Consider the following 16,508-nt stretch of genomic DNA (forward strand, 5'->3'; position numbering starts at 1 on the left):
AAATAGTGGAAGATTCAACTCCCAGTAGGCCTTGAGGTTTGAGAGGTTTGACTTCTAACAGACCTTGAGCTTCATTATGTGCTCATTGTAACAGTGTGATAAATAACATGCCCGCAGGTGCCATGACAGTCCCAAGGCTAACTGCAAAAGGCCAAAGAATGGGCTGTGGCCCAGTTCCTGGGAATCCCAGCCTCTTCCCCAGGGTAGTTGGAAAGGTCCCACCTGTAGGCGTGTGAAACTACTGAGCTCATAAAAACTGGCAACACCAGGCCTCGCGCCCTTTTTTCACTTCCCCCTCTTTGGAGACGGCCTGCATTGTCTGTGGAGTGTGTATCTACTTATACTTTAACCTGAGCAACCAATTCCCGTACCTCTTTCCTTGCCTTTCTCTTGCCTTACACTCTATGCAGTGTGTATCTCTCTAAATAAATCTACCTTTACTCAACTGTGGCTTGCACTTGAATTCTTCCCTGGGGGAAGCCAAGGACCCACACTTGGTGGGGCACCTCTCAGGGGTTCAACCAAGACCTGGGACACAGCCCTCCTCACGCCCCACATCCATTTTCCTGCATCAGAGCCAGTGGGGCCCACAACGTTGGGTCCCAAGTCAACAGGCACCCCATGCAAATGAGACTGGGATAGCATATATTACGCTAAGAGAGTGACGGCCTGGGCGGCCACAGGGAGGAACCTCCCCGCCAGCCTTGCGGATTGGCCCTTGCAGCCGCGATGTCAGGAGCCCGGAGCGCGAAACACTGGCGGGATGGCAGGGCGAGAAGCTAGGGCGGAGCCTGGCGTCCCCTCTCGCGTCCGGCCGCGCCCGTCAGCTGAGCTGCGGAGAGACAACCGGCCGCTGCCGCCTCTGCTAGCTGTCCCTGCGGAGCGCCAGCCCCGGCGGAGCCGGCCTCACTGCGCTCGGCCCTGGCGCGTCCCTAGTTTCAACCCCGACGCGGGGTCGCAGGGCCCGCGCCTGCGCAGCGCGGGAGGGGCGCGGACCGGGACCCTCGAGCCAGCGCGTGCGCGGACCGAGCACTGGGCGGGGGGTGGGCGCCGGGGTGAGCCTTTGGGGGCCGCAGCCCCACTGAGGCGGCGGCCTCGGGGCAAGAGAAGCACGGGCCGACTGCGCCCGGCTGGGCCATGGCGTTCTTAGCCGGGCCGCGCCTGCTGGACTGGTCCAGCTCGCCGTCGCACCTGCAGTTCAACAAGTTCGTACTGACCGGCTACCGGCCCGCCAGTAGCGGCTCCGGCTGCCTGCGTAGCCTCTTCTACATGCACAACGAGCTGGGCAACATCTACACGCACGGTGAGCTGCGCCCCGCATCCCACATCTGCTGCAGCCCTGCCTGGGCCGCAGGCTGAGGAGAGCCCCAGCGCCGAGGTCCTGGGCTGCCCGGGCCCTGGCACAGCCAGGAGCCGCAGTGACAAAGCTGCCATTGTCCGGGATTGCGCTGCTTGCTTCCGCTTCCCCGGCGGGGGGCCCCGTGGCAGGCGAGGGAAGCAGAGTGGGAGACCTATTCCTCTTAATCCCTCTGAGCCCTGGACAGAAGGAGCTTGGTGTCCGGCCCCTTCGTAATCCCTGCGCTCTGAGCATCCTCTTCCTCCCAACACCCGTCCCGGAGATGGGTGTTGACTTTGGCAAGAAGGGGCCCAGGAGAAGCCAGGCCCAGGCTGCCCTGCCGCCCCTGCCTGGAGCAGGCCAGGCACGGGGCTCCACCTGGTGGCAACTTCTTCCTGCCCTAGCAGGCGCTGGGCCCCTCCTCCACGCCCTGCGGAGGTGTGGTGACACAGCCCTGCCTGTCCTTGGCGTGTCCCGTGGTGATAAAGGGATCCTGGGTGCGCTGGGCCCAGAATTGGTACCTGCCTCCTTGGGGACATGCCAGGAGTGGGCAGCCCACAGCCTCAGCCTGCTGTTAGCCTTTGACCCCTGTGAGGGCAATGCCAGAGTGCCAGCAGGAAGGGGTACAAATGGCCCTGGAGGCCTGGGTTGGGAGAAACGGAGCTCTGGGAAAAGGTGCCTGGGGAAGAGACAAACAAGGTCCCTTTAGCCTCCTCCCCTGCCTGGCCTCACTCCTCTCTGGAACACCAAAAGGCCCACAGCCTCCATTTGTCTGGTCACTTAAGGGGAGGAGAGGACATACGGGTTGGGAGGAGCAAGCTAAGTGGTCCTGGGTTCTGGTATCATCGCCCACATGTCTTGTTCTGAACTCAGCTTGAAGTCTCGCCTCCTGGCTCCTGCAGACACATGGAGGCCAGGTTGGGGGGTTGGAGCACCCTGCTTTCTGGGGAGGTGGCATGGCTGGGAGGGTGAGAGCAGCATGGGAGTCAGGCTGCCCGGGCTGTGTCCTCCTTCCATTGCTTACTTACTGGGGTCACCTGGGGGCATTTCCTCACCTGTAAAGTGGGGATAAAATGGTCTCTACTTCCCAGAACTATTGTGAGCTCTGCTAAATAAAGTTACTGAAAGCCCAGGGCCTGCCAACCAACAGCCTTGCCAGGGCCTGTCTTGCTTTCATTCCTCTCATGTTATCTCTAGACTGTGGACTCATTGAGGACATGACTTGTCCTCAATGCTGAAGCTGTCTGATGGAAAACTGTCTCCCTCCCCCAGGGCTGGCCCTGCTGGGCTTCCTGGTGCTGCTGCCCATGACCATGCCCTGGGGTCAGCTGGGCAAGGATGGCTGGCTGGGGGGCACACACTGTGTGGCCTGCCTGGCACCCCCTGCTGGCTCTGTGCTCTATCACCTCTTCATGTGCCACAAAGGGGGCAGCCCTGTGTACACCCGGCTCCTTGCTCTGGATATGTGTGGGGTCTGCCTCGTCAACACTCTCGGTGAGCCAAGGGATGGGGTGGGGGTGGGAGGCTCGAAGGACGGGAGCTGGGGGTTCGGGTAAACTCACATGAGCCTTAGAAAGGGCAGGTATCGATTAAACTGAAAGGAAAAAAAAGGGGGGCAAGTGGCCCCCAGACTGATGTGCCCTCTCCTGCCTCTCTCCTCTGTGCAGGGGCCCTGCCCATCATCCACTGCACCCTGGCCTGCAGGCCCTGGCTGCGCCCAGCTGCCCTGGTAGGCTACACCGTGTTGTCGGGTGTGACTGGCTGGCGGGCCCTCACCGCCCCTTCCACTGGTGCCCGGCTCCGCGCCTTTGGCTGGCAGGCTGGTGCCCGCCTCCTGGTGTTTGGGGCCCGGGGAATGGGGCTGGGCTCGGGGGCTCCAGGCTCCCTCCTCTGCTACCTGCGCATGGATGCACTGGCACTACTCGGGGGCCTGGTGAACGTGGCCCGCCTGCCAGAGCGCTGGGGACCTGGCCGCTTCGACTACTGGGGTAACTCACACCAGATCATGCACCTGCTCAGCGTGGGCTCCATCCTCCAGCTGCATGCTGGCGTCGTGCCTGACCTGCTCTGGGCCGCCCACCACGCCTGCCCCCCGGATTGAGTCACCTCCTGCCTGCCATGCGGGCCGGCCCAGTCTTCCAGGGCCAAGAGCACCATGCTTCCCTCCTCCTGCTGCTCTGCGAGGGCCTGGCTCCCTGGATGCTTCCAGCAAACAGGACTTCCCAACAGGGATCCCTCATCTGTTTACCCATTCTTGCCTGTGGACTAGCCTCTTCTCCTCCTCACACCTTAGATTTCCAGCTTCCTTTCTCTGGGCCTCAGTTTACCCTCTGTGAGTTGGGATCCTGCCAGCCCAGAGCCATCACCCCCCCGGCCCCTCCTGGGACCCTCAGATAAGGTACCTCATGGGTCCCTGGCCCAGCGTCTGGCCCATGCTTCATGCCCTCTGTCTTTCGGCCCAGCATACCAGCCCTCCCAGCAGCCCAAGGCTTGCCTCCCTGTTCTCCCTTCTGCCCAGAGACTGTGGAGTGAGGGGTCTGGGCAACAGGACTTATCTCTTATCCTGAGATAAGAGATAAGGCTCTTATCTCAGGATCGAGGGGCAGGAGGGCGGCTGCTGATGCTTTTTCCAGGCAACTGGCACAGAGACACAGAGAGCTGAGTGGCCCTGGACCCAGTCCCTGCTGAGCTAAGGGCCCACCCTCCTCTTTGACAGCTTGACCTGCCTACCAGGGACATACCTGCTCAAGAAATCTCTGCTCCACACCATGTGGGGCTCCCAGCTCCAGTCTGTGGGCCTGGGGCTGGGGGGCTTGCAGGAGAGCTCAGCCTCAACCCATCCCCAGGGGCCTCAGATCCTGGGCGATGTCAATAAAAGGGGCAGGAAGTGCTGGTTGCCATGCAAGTGAGCTGGGGTGCTCCCGAGATTCAAATACCTTTTATTAGACATGGCCAGGCAGAAGGGACCCACTTTCCAGAGGGACCCCAACCTCCAGGAGGATGGAGGGGAGGAGCTAAAAGGTTAAAAGTGCCGAGCTTGAGCCCACAGGCTCAGGCTGGGCCCAGTGAATCCTCAAACAGGCTGAGGAGGTTCCGAGGCTCAAAGGAGGGGAAGGTGCCCCGAGGGGGCTCTGAGTCAATGTCACTTAGATCCAGAGCATCCCTGGGGCAGGAGGGAGAAAAGAGAGAAGTGACTCCCAAGATCTGAGAGCTGCCCTCCCACCCCCAGGACCCTGGGTCCGCTCACCTCAGCGTGTACCTGCTCCGGGGGGCAGGGGAGCCACTGCAGGGGGTGGAGGTGCTCCCGGAGGCCCTAGCCAGGATGGCCTCTGGAGAGAGCGCGGGCCTACACAGGATGGGCAAGACCAGCAAGGTGTCGGGGGTAGGCTGGAGTGGGTAGGGAGGGCCTGGAGAGGAGGCCACAGCTGGGTGGGAGCAGCAAGACTAGCCCTGTCCCCGGGGTGGGAGGCCATGTCTCAGACAATGGAAGTGTGGTGTATTTTCAAAGAAGCACTTTGACAACTTCTAAAGTCCACCTGACCACACTCAGAGGCCCTTTTTGAAATACACGGGCTCTGCCTGAACTGGCTTTGAAATGACCTTGTAGTAAATGAAGCTTCTCTGGCACTTCGAGTCTGCTCTGAAGTGTCCCCCTGGTGATGGGGTAACATTTCATAAGGAAGGAGGTAATGGTGTAATCCCTCCTGAGAACTGTCAGCCCCTAGCGTGTGGTTTTCCTTTGCAGTAGTTTCTTAATTACAGCCTCTTGCTTGGCCACCAGGCACCTGGGACTAAGGAATTCCTCCCAGCGCAGGGCTTGCCAGGCTCTGGGGGCTTTGTCCTGGGAGAGGAAGGATAATGCCTTGTCCTTGTGTACTGGCAGCCTCTACGGGGGCGGGGGCTGCACTGCCTGCCTTTCCCAGCAGGACCATGGCTCCCTAGCATGGCAGCGCCCCAAGTGTGAGGTTGCCAGCCCCGCTGGACTCTGTACAGACCCCGCCCCATTCATTGAGCTGAGAAGGAACAGCTGCACCACCCCCAGCCTTGGTTCCCTTCCTGGGGTTTGACGGGGGCCAGGATTGTGGGAGGTGTCCCGCTTCACCACTAATACCCCTGGGCTTCTGGCTGGGCCTCAAGTGTGGGGTTTGGCCCCCAATGACAGCCCCCCCACAGCCGTCTGTCCCGAGCTCTCACCCACCCTGTGCTGTCATCATCCCAGTTGCTGGAGAGGCTGCTGTCCAGGAGGAGGCTGCAGGGTGGCGAGCCAGGCGGGGTGGCCGGCGGACCAGGGGGCTGCAGCCAGCTGGAAGGGTGAGCCAGCCCATGCCAGAGCCAGCACAGCAGGGCCAGCAGGGCCTGTGGGGACAGGGGCATGAGGGAGGCTGGGCAGACCCTGGGGCCAGACAGCAGAGCAGGACTGCCCATCCCCTTCACCAGCCTACCTGCCACAGGGCCCACCCTCGACTGAGGGCTTCGGCAGCCATGTACCACAGGACGCTCCAGGGCCGCGGCTGCCTGAGCATGGGCAGGGCCAACAGGGCCTCGGCCGTGGCCCGCAGCTTGGGGTCAGGTTCCAGCATCATGGTGAGGACAGAACGCAGCTCAGAAGACAGGCCTATCCATGGAGCAGGGCCACATTAGGAGTGACAGGCCCTCGAGCCCCATGGTTCCCCACTGCCAGCCATTCTCTACAATGTGTCCCCCACTCACCAGCAGTGAACTCCGGGGGCAGGTAGCCCTGGCGCAGCTGCTGCCAGCCCTCCCCGCCATGCGGCAGCTCCATGTTGCATGCCACTTCCAAGATGGTGAGGCCCAGACTGGGAGGCACAGGGACAGAGAAGGGTACGGTTGGCCTTGAGACATAGAATCCAGAGCCCTAGGCTGCCCCCAGGAAGAGAGTGGGAAAGGGCTTCTGTCTTCTGCCATGAGCCGGTGAGGTGGGGAAGCGGGGGCTGGGGGCCCTGAGAAGGTCTCTTCAGGGCTAAGGACATGGACCACATCATGGAGCATGGACCACTGTAGTGAGTCCTCCTAGCACCCTCATCACCACCACCACCACCACCACAGGACTGGCACTCTGGTGGCTGTGGTTAACAGTGATGCTCTCATCATTCATTCTGTTGACATGATTGGATACATTCGAGGCAGAGCAGTGGTTACCAGAGTAGACTGTGGAACCCAGCGCCTGGTCCAGTCCCCGCTTCACCACCTGCTAGCTGTGGACTTGGGGAAAGTCTCTTAATCTGCTGTGCCCATTCCTTGTCAATGAAGTAATAATAGTCCCTCCCATGGAGGTGTGGTAAGGACATGGGTGAATCCCGTAAACTGGTTCCAGAGGGTTCATTGCTTAGACAGCCTAACTCTTCAGAGCCCCCTAGACTAGGGGGCGGGACCTTGACCCCCTTGGGGATGTGTCTCCTGTCCTGAGGCCAGGTCTTCATGCCTTGGGGCTAGGATGGTGTTCACCCTGCTGACCACACCCCCAGCCACCACGGCAGGCCTCCCACATCCCCACCCTTACCTGAACACGTCGGCCGCTGTCCCATAAGAGCCTTGAAGCAGCTCAGGGGCCATGTAGCGGGGGTCTCCTTCCTGGGCCTCGCTAGTTTCGGATGCACCCAACTCCACCAGCAGCCCAAAGTCACCCAGCTTGCAGCGGCCCCGGGGCCCCAGGAAGATGTTGGCAGGCTTGACATCAAGGTGGACCAGGCCCTGGCCATGTAGGTGGGCCAGGGCGAGCAGGGTGTCCCGCAGGTAACCCCAGACCTGGGCCTCAGGCAGGCCGGCCCCCCAGGCCTCACAGTGCTGCTGCAGGCTGGGCCCGCACAGCTCTGTCTGCAGGTACAGGAGGCCGCCCTCCTCCCAGGCTTGCTCCAGCCGCACGCAGCGCGGGTGCTGCCCCACCTTCTCATGGCCGCCAACCTCAGCCAGCTTGCGGGCCCGGTCCTTGTGGCCCCGGAATGGTGACATGGAACGCTTCACTGCATAGAGCCGGCCATCCTCCTTGGAGCGCACCTGGAAGGGAGGGGGCACAACCATTTAGGAGGACAGTCTGGCAGATTCTGTTAAGGTTTCACATTTGTGAAAGGTGCAGTGTGGCGTCTGCCCTAGAGAGACCCCTGTGAGTGCAAGAGCGAAGCTGGACAAACCTCCACCCCAGGTGCTGGTTTGCTGGAGCCTGAGAGAGGGCGAACCTCTAAGTACTGACTTGGGAAGGTGGCTAGGATGCATTAAGTGAAAAAAGCTGGCTACAGAACAATACAGGCCATCTGATCTGCTGAGTAGCATATAAAATGGGTTCTTCTCTACATGGTCAACTCCAGAGATGTACGGAGAAAGGTCCGGAAGGACGAACCACCTGAGAATCACCATGGTTTTCTCCAGGAAGGAGAGCTGATCTAGGGGCCTGTTTGTACTTTTTAACAACAGAATTGTCTTCATAGAATCCTTGTGTAAGGAAAATGACCGTTTTAAAGAAAACATACACGATTGGAAAATATATTTTAAGAAACAAAAGGTGGCATGGAGGGCGTCGCCTGAGCGCTCGCTGGCTGGGGGCGGTGGCGGCGGGCGTGTGCCTGCACTGGGAGGGGCGTTGGCTCGGGGTGGGCAGAGCTCGCCAAAAACCCCAGCGTGGCTGGCACGGGGCGGGAGGAGATGGCAGCCCGGAGCAACCACAAGGCGTGCCAGGCTCTGGACAAAGGGAGAGTGTGTCCTGAGGGGGCCTCAGAGGGGCCTGTGGAGGGGGTGGTATGAGAAAGCAGCCAAATCAAGCACTAAGGGGAGCCTGTCAGCCCACGAGAGGAGGGCTTGCAGGGGAGGGGAGGGAAACAGGCTGCTCAAGACACTAGCCCATCCCGGCCAGGGAAATGGGGGTGAGGAGGGGGGACCCCCAGACAGGTGTGGGGAGATGTTACCTGACTCACCTTGAAGACCTCTCCGTAAGAGCCATGGCCCAAGCGGCCAAGCCTGTGGAAACTCTGCTGGAAGAAGGACTCTGGCCGGCTCGGGTCATACACGGGGCTCTGCAGGGGCTCGGAGGTTTTCCCTCGGAAGGACACCCGCCGGGGCTGGGGCTGGTGCCAGCCCGGGGTCCGAGGAGGGAAGAGGCGGCTGACAGGGATGCTACCCTTGGCGGGGGGCCGGGGCGGGAGGCTCCGACTGAGCCCCCCAGGCCTCTTGAGGGAGAAGCCAGGTTCTGCATGGCGGAAGTAGGCTGGGACTGGGACCGGGGTGCCACTCAGGGGTGGCGGGGTGCCCTCTGTGGGCACAGGCATGTCCAGCACAGGAGCCCCTGAGGGGCAGAGTACAGAACAGTATGTCACTCAAACAGCACCTGGTCCTGTGGCCCCAAAGAGGCTGCAGAAGAGAGCCACGCCTACTCCAGACCCACGCTCTGCTTTAGACATGGAGGCCGTGGGCCCACCAGTACCTGTGGGGAAAAGGTATACAAATGTCTGCTTGCCTGCACCCAGTCGCCTGCACCTTGGAGGTTAGAGAAACATAAACTGGAAACCACAGGGTCATGTCCTGGAGGCCCCCATGGTCCAGCAGAGGTTAAAGCAAGGCAAATTCTGGAGCCAGACCACCTGTGTACGCATCCCAGACCTTGCTAGGCCTTAAAATATGCAACCTCTTCCAAGACTGTCTGGTGGAAATATTAACATAGGCTCACTATCCCTTATCTCCAGTTTAAAATTTTAAAAAGTCTGAATTCCAAAAGTTTCTTTCTTGCTTTCTTTTTCCATAGTTTAGACTAAAACTCATTTAGTGGAGTTCCACTTCCAGCTCCATAGTGTAGAGGCTAAATCCCAGCTGAGTGTAGCAGAGAGGCTGGTTTCCCTCCTTTCACCAGCTCCTACTCCTAGGGCAGAAGTTCTAACTCAGCTCCAGCAGGCTGGCAATACTAGAGCCCAACTGCTAAAGTCCCAGCTCATTCCTAAGGAGAAGGCTCCACACTGGGAGAGGCAAGCCAGCAAGGCCAGAGGCTACTGCCTTCTTTATAAGGCAGCAGTGACATTCAGAGACAGGTGCCACTATCCTTGCCCCCAGCTCCAGAGTTGTGGCTCAGAGACTCTGCCCAGGGGAGAGGTAGGTCATAAAACAGAGAGCACCAAAGCTCTCTCTGCAAAAAAACTGACTTTATTAGAAGCACAGTGTGCTCATGCAACCTAATAACAAAAAAACAAGCCACCCAATCCAAAAATGGGCAGAAGACCTAAACAAGCAACTCTCCAATAAAGACACACAAATGGCCAATAGGCACATGAAAAAAATGCTCAATATTGCTAATTATCAGAGAAATGCAAATCAAAACTATAATGAGGTATCACCTTACACCAGTCAGAATGGCCATCATTCAAAAGTCCACAAACAATAAATGTTGGACAGGCTGTGGAGAAAAGGGAACCTTCCAACAGTGTTGGTGGGAATGTAGTTTGGTGCAGCCATTATGGAAAACAGCATGGAGATCCCTCAAAAGACTAAAAATAGACTTACCATATGATCCAGCAATCCCACTCCTGGGCATATATCCAGAGGGAAACTTAATTGAAAAAGATACATGTGTCCCAATGTGCACAGCAGCAGCATTTACAATAGCCAAGACACGGAAACAACCTAAATGTCTATCGACAGATGATTGGATAAAGAAGTTGTGGTATATTTATACAATGGAATAATACTCAGCAATAAAAAATTAATAAAATAATGCCATTTGCAGCAACATGGATGGACCTAGAGAATGTCATTCTAAGTGAAGTAAGCTAGAAAGAGAAAGAAAAATACTATATGATATCACTTATATGTGGAATCTTAAAAAAAAAAAAGACAAACAAACTTATTTACAAAACAGAAACAGACTCATGGACATAGAAAACAAACTTATGGTTACCAGTGGGGGAAGGGGGTGGGAAGGGATAAATTGAGAGTTGGATATTTGCAGATACTAACTAATATATATAAAATAGATAAACAAGTTTATGCTATATAGCACAGGGGACTATATTCAATATCTTATAGTAACTTATGATTAAAAAGAATATGAAAATGAATATATGTATATTCCTATATGACTGAAATATTCTGCTGTACACCAGAAATTGATACAACATTGTAAACTAACTATACTTCAATAAATATATACTGAAAAAAAAAAAAAGAAAAGAACAGAAGCACATTTTGGGAAGTTCAAGCCTAAAGGCACTCTCAAAATCAATGGAGGTTTTGGTAGTAAGCAAATAGGAGGCTAGGACCTTCATTAGTGCTACAAGCTGAACCATAGGCCAGCTAGTTTACCAGAGACAAATGGGGAAAGAGATAGCTAAGAAGGGCTTTCCTGGGGTCAGAACAAACCTTAAACACTGAACTCAAAAGCTACCCCTTTAAAGCCCAAATTTGACTGGATCAATCCATGGAACAATTGATGTTCCAGGGTATTGTCAAAAATATTAGAGCAACCAGCCAGCAATAAGTGGAGCCTAACAGCTAGGTATGATTGGAGAAAAGACAAAGAGAGCCCCCACCCACCCTAAAACCACTGGCGTCCCAGGGTGGCTGTATACATGCCCAAGGCTGGGCCCTCTGAGGAGCAAAGCCAAAGGCTTCACACTGCAGGGAAAAGAGACAACACTACAATGGTCCAGCCAGGCACCAAACAAACAAGCAAACAACAATCCCAAGCCCTCGGGGGTGGAGTGAGGAACCAGTATCTGCAATTGCTACAACATATTATCTAAAATGTCCATTTTTCAACAACAACAGGAAATTACAAGATAGGCAAAGACACAGGAAAGGGTGACCCACACACAGGGAATAAAACAGGCAGCAGAAACTGCCTGTAGGAAAGACCAGATGTCAGATTTAACAGACAAAGATTTCAAACTAGCCTCTATAAATACGTTCAAAGAACTAAAGGCAACTACACTTGAAGAAGTAAAGGAAACACGATGACAACATCTCACCAAATAGAGTATCAATAATGAGATAGAAATTACAAAAGAACCAAATGCAGAGTTGGAAAGTGCAATAACTGAAATGAAAAAAAAAAATTCACTGGAGGTGTTCAACAGTAGATTTGAATTGGCAGAAGAAATAATTAGTGAACTTGAAGATAGATTGATAAAGAGTATCCAACCTGAAGAATAGATGAAGAAAAGGAAACCAAGCCTCAGAGAAATGTAGGACAGCATTAAGTGAACCAGTGTATGCATGATAGGTACATTAGAAGAGAAGAGAAGGAGCAGGGAAAATATGGATTAAAACTTCCGAAATGTGATTTAAAAAATAATAATAATATAGCTAAAAAGCTCAATGAACTTCAAGTAATATAAACGTAGAGATCCACACACAGACACACCACATTTAAAGTGCTGAAAGCCAAAAGCAAGGGGAAAATCTTGAAAGCAGCAACAGAAAAACAACTCATCACTTGGAACCATAAAATTAACAGCTGACTTCTCAAAAGAAGTAATGGAGGTCAGAACGAAGTGGAATGACATATTCAAGCATTAGGGGTGAAATTTTGTCAACTAAGAATCCTACATCCTACAAAACTATCTTCCAAATATAAAGGCAAAAAAGAGGTATTCCCAGATAAACAAAACAGAAATAATTCATTGTTAGGAGACCTGCTTTACAAGAAAAACTAAGGAAGTTCTTCAGGCTGAAAGCATGTGATCCCCAACAGTAATTCAGATCCACATAAAAAAAAGAGAGCCCCAATAAAGGCAATGATGTTGTATATGTAGTTTAAAAGACCGTACAAATTCACTATTTTTTCTCCTTTCTTCTTTTAGCTGATTTAAAAGCAAATTTATAAAACTACGTAATTGTATTGTTGGCATGTAATATATGGAAATGTAATATACTTGCAAATAACAGCACAAAGAAGGTGTGTGGGAACAATACTAGAGAATGATACCACATAGTAACTCAAACCCACAGGAACAAGTGGAGAGAACCAGAAGAGGTAAATAAGGAGGTGAACATAATAAAAAAAATTAAGAAATTTTAAAATGAAAAACACTAAAAGAAAAAGTAGAAAAAGAATAAATAAAGGTCAATGTAGCAAACATTATACACATACACTTGCTTTTCTTTCTTCCCTTAGCTTCTTTAAGAAATTAAAGATGACCTAAATAAATGGAAAGACATTATGGTTCATAGATCCAAAGACAATATAGATAAAACGGCAACACTGTCCAATTGATTAATTGGTCTACAGATTCAGCACAATCCCTATCAAAATCCTAGAGAACTTCTTTGCAGAAATTGACAAACTGGTCCTAAAAATCATATGAAAATTCACAAGACCCAAAATAGTCAAAACAATCAAAACAAAGTTAGAGGACTCACACTTCCCGATTTCAAAAGTTACTACAAAACTACAGTAATCAAAACAGTGTGGTACTCACATAAGGATAGACATGAAGATCAATGGAACAGAACTGAGAGTTCAGAAATAAACCCTCACATTTATAGTCAATTGATTTTGACAAGGATGCCAAAACAATTCAGTAGCAAACAAACAAACAAACAAACTGCCTTCTTAAATGGAGCTGGGGCAACTGGATATCCACATGCAAAATGTTTTTAGTAGAAAAATCTGATCTGGCCCATTCTTCCCTCTAAGTGTGAATATTCATATAATTCTTGACAGAAATATTAATGTTTCTGATTATGGGGTGATGCCCCAGACCCATGAATGGGTGGTGTTACATATAAATGTTAACATGCACCTTACTAGCTTTCTAAAATCTGAGACATTTTGAGTTCTGAAACACACCTGCTTCAGGGTTTTGTGGACCTGTAATACTGACCTCATGGAAGGCTTAGCCTAGTGTCTGGGGTATAGATCCTGCAATAACTGTTATAAGCAATGCTCTGAATAGTAATTGAAAGAATACACAAAATACAACGGTCCCATGGGTGTAAGTGACTTGTGTTGGAGCAGAGAGGGCTACTGTGTTGCTATAATGTTATAATTGAAAGAAAAACAGAGAGAAAAAGGGAGAGGACTCCAATTCTGAGAGGAAGCCACAGTGTTATCAAAAGATTCACTCAGCAGGGGATGAGTCAGTAACTGAAACAGGAGGGGGCAGTCACTTGCCATCTGAAGTGACTCTAGTGCCTAGGAGAGTGAGGGATGAGGGGAGGGACCCCCACAAGGGCCTATATGGAAGACTCACCCTACATCCTATGGGGACCCTTCCTCTGCCTCCATCCACCTCAGGAAACCCATCCCAGAGTTTCTCAAAGTGAACCAGGGAGTCAGGTTACCCTAGGGTACTGGTTAAAAGTACAGCCTCCAAGTCCAGGCCCAGCACATTCAGGGACATTGGGCACCTGCATCTTAAACCAATTCTCAGACCATTCCAATGTCACTACGTTGTAGCACCACAGGCGTGACCAAAAAGCTTAGGGGGTGGGATAGGGGAGGTAGAAGAAGCAGGGACTCCCGGTGAATCCAGGGTAGCCCTGAACAGAGACTAGGCTGGGATAACTTTTTCAGCCTTCAGGGGCCTCACCCTCTCACTGGGCCGGACACATCTGCTGACCACGGTCTACTGCACTAGACTGTGAGTTCCTCCTGGGCAGGGCCACAGCTGATTCACCTTCGTGGGCGTGGGGAAACCCTGGTGAGCAGAGTTGAGCAAACCAGCTGTCACGGGGGAGGAACTGCAGATGGAAGGGTCGGTGGGGCTTTTCCTGGGGACGAACGCGTAAAGGGGGAGCAGTCGCTGGGCGAAGGGGCTTCCGGAAGACGGGTGATAGGGAGGCGGGAGGAGGAGGAGGGCAGGGGCAAGTCACCCGGGAGCCAGTAGAGGGGAAGTGGGCGGGGCCGCCCGGGGCAAGGCTGACCCAGGGAGGGTTTATCAGAGGGGCGGGGCCGGACCCAGCCGGACAGTGAGACGTGGGGCTGTTGGAGGGGATGAGAAAGGGGGCTGGAGTGGGTGATGGGGGAGACAGATCCGGAGAAGGGCTGTCAGAGGGCGAGGGGTTGCCGGGGAGGGAGGTAGAAAGGAGAAGGAGGCAGTCCCGCCCTAGAAGCGTCAGGGCCAGGTATGGGCTCACCTGGGGCGGGTGGGTGGGGCGCAGCTCAGCGAGGTCCCAGATTCCGGGTCGGCAGAGGGCGCGGGAGCCCTCAGAGCGGTCAGGCGGTCCGGGGTCTATGGTCGACGGCTCCCCACGCCCGGGCGGGAGGACTATCTGAAGGGGGAACGGCCCGTGAACGCGCGCGGAACCGACTCGCGCCAAAAATTCCAAACCGGACTCGAAGCCCCGCCCAGGAACGCCTCTTACCCCACCGCCTCCCCGATGTAGCCTATCAGAGATGGTCACCCTGCTGGGGCTCTGCCCTGACGTCCCTGCGTGCGCGTAGCCGATCCCGCCCCGTGGGCTCAGCGGCCGAGCGCGCTCACTGCGCAAGCGCCAGCCTCCTGGGCGCTGGCTGGGGGCGGAGGTCTGTGCAGCATGGCTTTCAGGCTGAGGCGGCACTTGGGCCCCTCCGGCTGGGTTTTGAGGACTCCGATGGACCTCCGGACCTCGACCGACCTCCAGACTCTGGCCCTGGCACCCACAGCCCTCTGGGCTGGCTCAGTTTCTGCATCTATAAAAGGAACCGGTCACTGCGTTTCGCCCCTGAGGTGTAGCCCCAAGAGGCGGTCACTTGGGGCTGAACAGGAAGTCCGGCGGCCTCCGGGGTCCCCTGGCGTCCCTGCGAGGTGGCGTGCCCAGGCCTCACTGGCTCCCTCATGCCTGCCGTGTACTGCACTGGGGAAGCGGTGGGGAATGCCACACAGACATCCCCCACCCCACCCCCGGAACGCGCGGCTTCGTGAAGTAGAAAATTCTGCCTCTGACGGGAAGCCTCCTGCTTCCAGGCCTCAGACCTCCAGGCAGCCCTTCTCATCCTTTGGATTTGAGACAAGCTCCACTCAAACCTCCCTTAGCCCCTTCCTGGCTGAACGACCTTGGAAACGCACTGGGCCTTTCTGAGCTTCGGATTAGTCTTTCTCTCTGGTAAAAATGGAGCTGATGACGCTTCCCTCAGGGAACTGGAGGTTCAAATAGGATGATCCCCTTAAAGTTCTTAGCAGGGGGGCCGGCGCAGAGCAAGCGCTGATTCCTAACAGTAGGCTGGGGTTTGCTTCTTCCTTCACCAGAGGGGACCTTTTTATCCATTTAACAGGATCTAGATGGGTCATGCTTTTAGGCCACCCTCCCTAGAATGCTCCCCATCTCATCACATCTCCTTTCCCCCCTTATTTTCATATAGCATTTATCTCTATCTGAAATTCTGTCTTTATCGGTTTACTCATTGACCACCTGCCCCCACAAGTTGCTGAAAGGTCATGGACTGCAGGGCTCCCAGCCAACTGTGCTGCTGACACCTTCAGCAAACACTCCACTGCATGGACCAGCACTAGAGGCATCCTGGGTTAGGTCCAAGACCCAGAGCTTCTCTGGGGGCTACAGCCCACCTCCATCCTCCCTTCCTTTGCATTAGCATATCTGGCAGCCACAGCCCCTGTCACTCAGGCTGAATCCTTGTTAAAGACCCCAGGTTTGTCCCCAGGAAACCCCAGGGAGCAAGCACACCCCTTTCCAGCTGCCATCCCCTCTGCCAGCCACATCTCCAGGAGTCCTGGACTCAGGTCCTCTTCCAACTGTCCATTCTTGAAAGTCTAATTCATAATGACTTTAAAATTGTTCTAGTTGAAAAATATACTTCCAATGGACATTTCACTGTATAGAAGGGCTATAATATAAAATTAAGTACAGATACCAGGTAAGGGCTTGGGCTATGGAGTCAGGGAATTTAGCGCTCCAACCCTGCTCTGCCACACAGAATCTCTGCAATCAGAGGCAAATTGTTTTATGTCTCTGGGCCTGTATTTTCCACATTTATAAAATGGGGATGATAATAGTAGTTCCGATCTCCTTGGGTATATGAACACTAAATGAGAAAAGGACATGGTCAAGCATGCAGTAGGAACTTACTCATTGTTTAATCATAAAAGTAACACTCCCTCAAGTGTATAGTGTTTTGCAGTTTTCAAAAAAGCTGCCTGGGCCAAAAGGAGGCCCCTGGAGGACACTTGGAGCCAGGACCCCTGCACCCACCTGGGGGTCAAAAGGTTTGAGACCAAAACGCTTGGCTGGTGCTCCA

At 54.0% G+C, this 16,508-nt stretch overlaps 2 protein-coding genes across 4 annotated transcripts; one reads left to right on the plus strand and one right to left on the minus strand.

Moving 5' to 3' along the window:
* The first annotated feature begins 639 nt into the window (after window positions 1–639).
* PAQR4 (progestin and adipoQ receptor family member 4) lies at window positions 640–7,852 on the plus strand. Its single transcript, XM_032460280.1, has 3 exons — window positions 640–1,303; window positions 2,609–2,830; window positions 3,004–7,852. The coding sequence occupies exons 1-3, from the start codon at window positions 1,138–1,140 to the stop codon at window positions 3,435–3,437; spliced, it is 822 nt and encodes a 273-aa protein (XP_032316171.1). The 5' UTR covers window positions 640–1,137; the 3' UTR covers window positions 3,438–7,852.
* On the minus strand, window positions 4,357–14,612 carry PKMYT1 (protein kinase, membrane associated tyrosine/threonine 1). 3 transcript variants are annotated; one of them, XM_032460279.1, is made up of 9 exons: window positions 14,411–14,612; window positions 13,864–13,971; window positions 8,263–8,630; window positions 6,858–7,351; window positions 6,047–6,153; window positions 5,779–5,951; window positions 5,535–5,692; window positions 4,584–4,682; window positions 4,357–4,499 (listed from the first exon to the last, which is right to left on the minus strand). In XM_032460279.1, the coding sequence occupies exons 3-9, from the start codon at window positions 8,611–8,613 to the stop codon at window positions 4,388–4,390; spliced, it is 1,494 nt and encodes a 497-aa protein (XP_032316170.1). In that variant the 5' UTR covers window positions 8,614–8,630; window positions 13,864–13,971; window positions 14,411–14,612; the 3' UTR covers window positions 4,357–4,387. The 3 variants fall into 3 exon arrangements, with proteins under 3 accessions (XP_032316170.1, XP_032316168.1, XP_032316169.1); XM_032460277.1 differs by having other exon boundaries at window positions 8,263–8,768; window positions 14,411–14,611; XM_032460278.1 differs by lacking the exon at window positions 14,411–14,612 and having other exon boundaries at window positions 8,263–8,768; window positions 13,864–13,990.
* Between the last annotated feature and the right edge of the window lie 1,896 nt (window positions 14,613–16,508).

Source organism: Camelus ferus, chromosome 18 (genome assembly GCF_009834535.1).
Source record: "Camelus ferus isolate YT-003-E chromosome 18, BCGSAC_Cfer_1.0, whole genome shotgun sequence".
NCBI classification, from domain to species: Eukaryota; Metazoa; Chordata; class Mammalia; order Artiodactyla; family Camelidae; genus Camelus; species Camelus ferus.

Coding starts and splice junctions, on each gene's coding strand:
- PAQR4 (XM_032460280.1), top strand. CDS start 1,138: ATGGCGTTCTTAGCCGGGCCGCGCCTGCTGGACTGGTCCAGCTCGCCG. Junction 1,304..2,608: donor GGGCAACATCTACACGCACG/GTGAGCTGCGCC, acceptor TCCCTCCCCCAG/GGCTGGCCCTGCTGGGCTTC. Junction 2,831..3,003: donor CTGCCTCGTCAACACTCTCG/GTGAGCCAAGGG, acceptor TCCTCTGTGCAG/GGGCCCTGCCCATCATCCAC.
- PKMYT1 (XM_032460279.1), bottom strand. CDS start 8,613: ATGCCTGTGCCCACAGAGGGCACCCCGCCACCCCTGAGTGGCACCCCG. Junction 7,352..8,262: donor CTTACGGAGAGGTCTTCAAG/GTGAGTCAGGTA, acceptor CCTCCCTTCCAG/GTGCGCTCCAAGGAGGATGG. Junction 4,683..5,534: donor TGGGATGATGACAGCACAGG/GTGGGTGAGAGC, acceptor CATCCTGTGTAG/GCCCGCGCTCTCTCCAGAGG.